Raw genomic sequence first — 7,299 nt, forward strand, 5'->3', positions numbered from 1 at the left:
AATGTAAACACTCTATATCCACAATACTTGTACAATACCCAACAACATTGAGCCCAACTATCTAACCAGACATAATAGTGTTGGGTCTAGCAGATAAGCTACATCCAACAATATTTTTTTGACAAATAAAGAGAAAAAACAACCTATTAAGGTGCTATTATGCTGTTTATAGTGCAAACATTTTATATGTACTGTATGAACCACGATAAAATAATTCTATATTTACAATACAAGCACGTACACTATATTTTTCTCGTACCTTTTAAATAATAAGTATAATAATGGTTCCAAAATCACTGGAAATCTTTTGCAGTATATTGAATTATCTCAACAACTCACTGTATTGCTTTTGGTACATGATGATAGCAGAGGACTCTAGATGATTCGGACAGACATAGCCGGGTTCAAGGTGAATAATAATCTTTGAGTAAAATTTTTTTTATATATATATATATATATATTAGTCTTGAACAACCTTTCATTTTGTATTTTAGGTTTTTTTTTAGCAGAGATAATTTTTATTTCATAAAATATAATTAATAAATATATATTATTTATTCTTGAAAGTTTTTATTAAACGTCAGTAGGACTTTAGATATGAAGGAGTTAATGAGGTTCTGAGTAGCTGCCTCCATAGTTAGAAAATTATGGGCTAGTAGCTACCACCACTCAGATCTTGAATGACTCAATACCTGTAGATTTTGGTTTATTGCATGCGGGCCTGAGAGTTTGTATCTTTATTACTTAATTTGTCGACGAATTACTTCATGGAGGTAAATTTTAAATCTTTGAACATCAATGTGCTGGTAAAAGAAATGAATGCAATGTCCCGAGGAATAATTACACCATCTAACCAGTACTGGTGTGCTAGAAGAGCTGACAAGATAAACAAACAGAATTCAGCGTTTTGAAACTGGTACCTACAAAGGAGAAGGTTCTTTTATTGTTTACTATTCATGCTTTGGCTGTTCTATATAAAGTTTTACTGAATCTTGGTGAAATTTTAGGTATAGTGATAATGTCTTGAAGAATTTATTGCTATAAAACACGTCAATCCAGTGTAATAAGAAGTGCGCTTTGATTATTAATTACAGTATGTTATATATTTTGACTCTGATTTAGTCCATGCAAGGATTATCAATCTAAGCTTTTCTTTTTTCCAGAGGCACAGCCTATTGATTAGCACTTCTAACCTGGATATTTTAAGTTCAAGTTCATGGATAGATGGGTGGACTTAATTTTAGGTGATGAAACTCAAGGAGCAGTTACAAGGCTAGTGCATAGGGCCTAGAGTATGACTACATTCACTCTTTCATCTTCGGCAATATAGATATATGCTCGACTTAATATGAATCCATTTCTTGGATCTCACCGAAAAGCTTAAGGTTTTTCGATAGGATACGCTGTCACTACATCTCACCATACTGTATTTCGGAAGTTCTCAAGTTGTTCTTGCAACACAGTTTAATTTCTAATGCCTAGCTCCCATCATATATAGTTGTCAATAGGCTAATGAAGTATTCCTACAGTCGCTTTTGATCTTAAATGTTAAGATTTCACAGTTGATGTGTACCAATTTTTCCATCAAGAGTTTGAGATTGAACTTGAGATTTGGATTGTTTTAATGAGCATGAACAAGGTAGGAGCTTTTCTTGATGTCCTACCTTCTCCCTTGATTCTAGTTATCAAAACTGGGGCTGTCATTTTACTGATAGAGATAAAAATTAGCAGTTTCAAACAGAAAGAGTGACTATTCATTCAGAAGTTATTGAGAAATTCAACACAAAGTGAAACTAATGTTTGTTAATGAGAAAGCCAAGTAGTCTACAGTCTTCTAACGTTTCCTCAACAACAGATATGCAAAAGCCGGAGCAGATCTCTAGACAATTACAAAATAACTTGCACCTTCAGGAATACTAGCCATAATTAACTCTAAAGATAAAACGAAAGATGAAAGCGAGATTTTCTAGCATTTTTACCAAGTTCTGAGTTCACTTTCATCTTTGTCAGGCAAAGTCAATACCCTACCTAACCTATAACCCTTGCAGGGTGGTGAAAATGCCCTTTCACTACTAGCTAACTGCCTTGACAAACACCACCAGGCAAGGATGATCGGAGGTGTGTTCTTGACTTAAATATGATTAAAAGCAAACTTAATCTTTCTTCCTAGCTCCATGTCTTGCATCCTAACTCTTTTTCCTCTGCAACAAAAATTATTATTGAACACAAAAATATTAGCCCTTATGCAATTTTTGTTGCTTGTTTCGGAATAATTTGGCTAAAAAATATATAGCATCTAGGATTTCCTAACCTTATGTGAGGCCTTTTATTCAAGGATTGTCACACATTACTGCAGCCTTAATCCTTTCAACTGTGCACTTAATTAGACTGTTTACAGTTGCTACTGATCCAAGCGAAAGTTTCACTGATGGGACTGAATCCACTAGTATCTGAAATGCAACAGTCAACAGAGAGCCTCCAGACCCGACATCAAGAATTCCTGCAGGGCCATATCCTGGTCCATCAGGGAGAATAGCAAAACCTGATGGAAGCAGAGCAACATAATCTGGGTCTCCACCACTTAGGACTATATTCATGGCCGAAATGTCCACTGGTGCATAAATCACATATGAGCCTGTAGAATCAGTGCAGCTCTCTTGTAAGATCAGCATGTTGCTCTGGCTTGAATTTGTACTCTGCAATTTATTTTTTATGTCAGCAATGACATGATTCTGAAATAAGATATCTGAAGAGGGGACACGCGAGCGCGCACGCACAATCATGTTTTGGCAACTTACATTGACACGGAGCAATGAGACACAGTTTCCGGGATCACGTCCATTAGCAATATGAGCCATTTCTTGAACCTGGCCACCATTTGAAAGGATATCCCACTGTATGCAAAGATAAGAAGTTTACTTTGAGAAGAAACTAAAACCTTGAATTCTTTGAAATTATTTTAGCTACTGATAGGAAATTGGGCTTAAAAGCTACATGAAACTAAAACCTTGATTTCATATACCTCACTTCGATGGTTCTCATCCTTAAGGAAATCAAACACCTTCTTGGATGGAACAGGAATCCAGAAGGAAGTCGCTGCGCTGAGCACAATACCTGGAGGCCTGCCTGGATCATCCATACTCTTTCGAGTCATTACTCTCACATCATCAGAACCCGTTGCAGACAATGTTGTCCAAGTATGTGCAGTAGAAGCACCAACTCCAGTGCAAAAGCTCATCACCATTCTCTCAGCCAGCTTCAGAATACTTTTCCTCCCTTCAGGGGTTGTTATCACTATTGAGAAGAAAGATTGATAGGTGTTATGCCATCAGGATAAAATCCAAATGAGCACACCCCTTCAGCTCTATGAAACTAGCTAAAGGAGAAAGATGAAAATACATTACCACATAGATCTCCAGTTGGAATGTTAATGGCCATTGAACTTGCAAGACGTTCGCATTGTCGATCTAATGTTCCCACCCAACGCTTTGCTCCAAAAGCAAGACCAGAATTAACCAGGGGTCTGTATATATTGTGAACAGACCTGTCGTCCACTTCAGTGTGCTCAACCCAAACGACCTTCACAATCATGATCTATGGTCATATGATGATTTTGACAATTATATTTGAGGGTGGCAATGAAAGTAAGACCTTGAAAGTGATGTTCAAGTGAGAGTTATTACCTTGGAATAACCATTTGGCAATTCTTGGATCAAGCAACCTGATGACCTTCTTCTACATTTAGACATCAGACTAGGGCATAAACTGTCCAAAGAAACGTCTACCACTGCCCAAGTCCCATCGGTATGCTGTTTACAGTACCTCACAAAGTAATTTTCTCTAGTAGGAACAAGTGGGGAAGGGACCTGGAACTCAGCTGTCATCTGTGAAAGCAATGATAGGTATGTTGAGAAGTAGAACCAAATGGAAATGCTGATTATCATGCATGGAGAAGTTACCATTTCATTCACAAAAAAGATCAATAGATCCATAGCAGTAGATTATGGAATTTGAAAATTTGTTTATACCACTTGCAATGCTCCATTATAGTTCCCTGCCACTCCTGTTGATAGGACTTCCAGGGTCATTGCTCTTGATACAATACCACAGAAAATAGTTGACCATTGATTCTGCAACCAAAGTTTTCATCTCGTTATAGTTAGTTGGGAACTTCAAAACTTCCGACGCTCCAGAAGTGAGCTAAATTTCCTCAGTTAACTTCTATGTCTCATATTCAAATCTATAAATTCTTGTGTGATGATTTAGAGACCTTATTTTGTTAGGTCCCAACCAATCTTCAAAAAATATCGCAAATATATACGGATCTATTTACTATGAACAAGAAAGAAACCTACCGCATCCATGAGAATTTCAACAAGATTAACATGACTCATGATAACAACTGCGGATTCCCTTGAAGCTTCAGATCTCATTCCTAAAGGTCTTGGTCCAATTCCCCTAGTGAAAGTTCTCAAATATTCCTCTTCATTGAGAACCTCGGTATTGTTCTCTCCTTGAATCCACAAGGGTTCTCCAGCCTGAGCCATTCTCATTAGTTCCTCCATTGCCGCAACCGCGACTTCAACTATCATTGGTTTGTCTGCCTCAGTAGGTCCAGTAACTGCTCCAAGGAGAGCAGTAGCTCCAAACATCTCCCCTACGAAGCCCGAATGTGCCCCATAATTGCTAACTCCGAGATCAAGAGATCGGGATGGTAAATGATGAGAAAGGTTGGAAAGAGAAGACAAAGGCTTGCCAACATACTTGGCGGCAATTCCAGATATCCTGTCAATCTGTAACCAAACAACACTTCTGTTAAAATATTGTTTCAAGGGAATATAATTTTTGATCTCGTGAGACTAATAGAAGTTTTGTTTTTGTAACCTCTTCTCTAAGACGAGCATTCTCAATCCTCAAATGCTGCTCATCAAAAGACATCTCACCAAGAGCAGCTGGACCACCACAGTTAGGGCATGAGGCACTGCTTAGGGCATCCTTGTACCTATTGTTCTCCATACGAAGCTTTTCATTCTCAGCCTTGAGAATTGAATTCTCACTGCGTTCATGTTGCGCCTACAAAATGAAAAGAATGATTAACAATATTATCTATAAGCCTGTAAGCTATATTCTAGATTTTTATTTTTATTTTTTTGAAAAAGAGCTTATTGCAAACCAAAATTAAAATTGATAAATTTGATTAAAAAAAAAGGGACTTTACATTGCTGGAATGGGAAATGATATTTTTTTTTCCTAAAGGGAAAAATAATATTTGTGATATTAATAGACGTGGGAAGTTAATGCTTACCTTGCAATAATATCTATGAAGATTAGAGAAAATATAGAGGATGCCTGAAATGTAGTAGATGCGTTACCTTCATTTGAGTACGCTTGTTTTGGAACCAAAATTTTACTTGCAATGGTTCCAGCCCTAGCTCGCGGCTGAGCTCCTTCCGCTGCTTGTCGTCCGGATGAGGGCATTCCTGGAAGAAACTAAGTAAAAAAAAGTTCATAAATTAATCACCAAAAATCTTAAATTGCAAAAAAAAAAAAAAAAAGAATCAATTAGCATGATCTATGTATCGTTGCGAAATCAATAGGAGTGAAGACGGATGCTGCTTACGCTTCCATTTCTTGGATTTGACGCTGCGTATGGCGATGATAACGCTTCTTTTTGGGGCGTTGGCCGCTGGGATCCTGATCATCACCGGAGGGAGCTTCCATAGTTTCGGTGCCGGATTTGGTCTCATAGTCATCATCTTTGAGCTTGCTCAAGTCATTTTCAGAGCTTTTGGGAGTCATATCAAGCATATGGTGGCTATCGAACATGTTTGGTTGGAACGTTTTTATAAATCCTTAAGAGTTCAAGCTAAGCTGTACTTGCAATCTGTCAAAAATAAAATCATAGATAAGTAAATAAAAAATGAACTCCTTGGATATGGCATGCTAAAAGAGCGAGTGAATCATAGAAGGAAATTAAGAAAAGACTATATAAGGAAAGCTTTATTGATAAGAAACATTAATGAATTAAAAAAAAAAAGAGTACAAGGAGGGATAAAAGGAAAATCAGGTTGAATTCTCTGTATCATAAATGTTATATAGACTTTCTAGGGCAAGGTGAACTGTATTCCACACAGTCATAGCTGGAATTATGCGTGTACATGCACCACTAGGAGCTAGTGACCAGAGAAGCGAGTTAACACCTCTCTCTCCCCTTCCTTCTCTCCAAAGAAAGTGTTTTGCGTTCATTCCAAGAAGGATGTTGCTTCAAACGTTTTCTTTAATCTTTGCTTAAGCATTCTTGAGTGAGTAAATCCCCGCCCCCTTTTAAGTATAAAAGTTAAAGATATTCGAATCACGCAGGTCTTTTTTCCCTTCAAAATCCATTTTAGAAGGCATGTATATCTTTCTCTCACATACAAACCCTCAGAAGCATCCTGAGGAGATATACATGATATGCGGGGTTGGTTTCAGTAGTAGATTCTCTCAAGCTGTGTGAGCAAAAAAGGAAAAAACTATAAGATTATTACGTATATACAAATAGTAATAGAGCAGGAGTGACCAGGGTGTTAAGGTCTGTCTATCCAAGAAAGTCTTGAGTCCTTTATAGATTATACGTGCCAAAAGATTGGAATTGAGAAGAAAAGAAAAAAAATAAAAAGAAAAGAAACAAGTCCTAAGCATAAAGAGTTGACACAAAGTGGACCTCTTTTGAGACTGACAAATTAACAAATTTCAACGCAAAAATTATCCAGGCTATAACTCCCACCAAGATCTATGTCAATCGATAGCACTTGATCTTTTCCCATCAAAAATGAAAACCAAGAACAAAAGAAAAGAAAGTTGAAGGAAAAACATTGGACATATAAAACTTAAAATGAGAGAATCTTATCGTGATGAGAAATGAAGTGTTTAGAAGACAAGGTGTGCATAAGCATATGATATTACTACTTACCACAATATAGAAGCGTTTAATTGTTTTAAAGTTCTATATGGAAACGAGGGTTAGATTTGTATGTGAAGAGGTTTTGGGTCTCTACAAAACCAGGTTTGAGGGCTACAGAAGTAGTTTTTTGGCTGGTTTTGGAAGACAAACCCTAAGTTCTAATGAGGGTTTTAAGATGACTGACTAACCATGTTGGGAGAAAAAAGGGCACACGGTGAGAGATAAATGGAATGGGAAAGGAGGAGATAAGTTCTAAGGCTTTGAAGAAGGTGAGAATGGGAAGAAGAAAGGGAATTGGTGGTGAGGATGCGGCATCAGAGGAGTAATTGCAGAGCGTATAGAGAGGGTGTACTAGC

General features: G+C 37.2%; 1 protein-coding gene across 1 annotated transcript; it reads right to left on the reverse strand.

Annotated features, from left to right (window-relative positions):
* Positions 1-1,731: 1,731 nt before the first annotated feature.
* LOC133703981 (homeobox-leucine zipper protein MERISTEM L1-like) lies at positions 1,732-5,933 on the reverse strand. The gene is made up of 11 exons (XM_062128740.1): positions 5,621-5,933; positions 5,373-5,490; positions 4,885-5,073; positions 4,356-4,793; positions 4,029-4,130; positions 3,684-3,884; positions 3,405-3,579; positions 3,023-3,294; positions 2,799-2,894; positions 2,312-2,696; positions 1,732-2,201 (listed from the first exon to the last, which is right to left on the reverse strand). The coding sequence occupies exons 1-10, from the start codon at positions 5,824-5,826 to the stop codon at positions 2,331-2,333; spliced, it is 2,163 nt and encodes a 720-aa protein (XP_061984724.1). The 5' UTR covers positions 5,827-5,933; the 3' UTR covers positions 1,732-2,201; positions 2,312-2,330.
* Positions 5,934-7,299: the final 1,366 nt, after the last annotated feature.

This window comes from Populus nigra, chromosome 9, assembly GCF_951802175.1.
Source record: "Populus nigra chromosome 9, ddPopNigr1.1, whole genome shotgun sequence".
In the NCBI taxonomy this organism is placed as follows: Eukaryota; Viridiplantae; Streptophyta; class Magnoliopsida; order Malpighiales; family Salicaceae; genus Populus; species Populus nigra.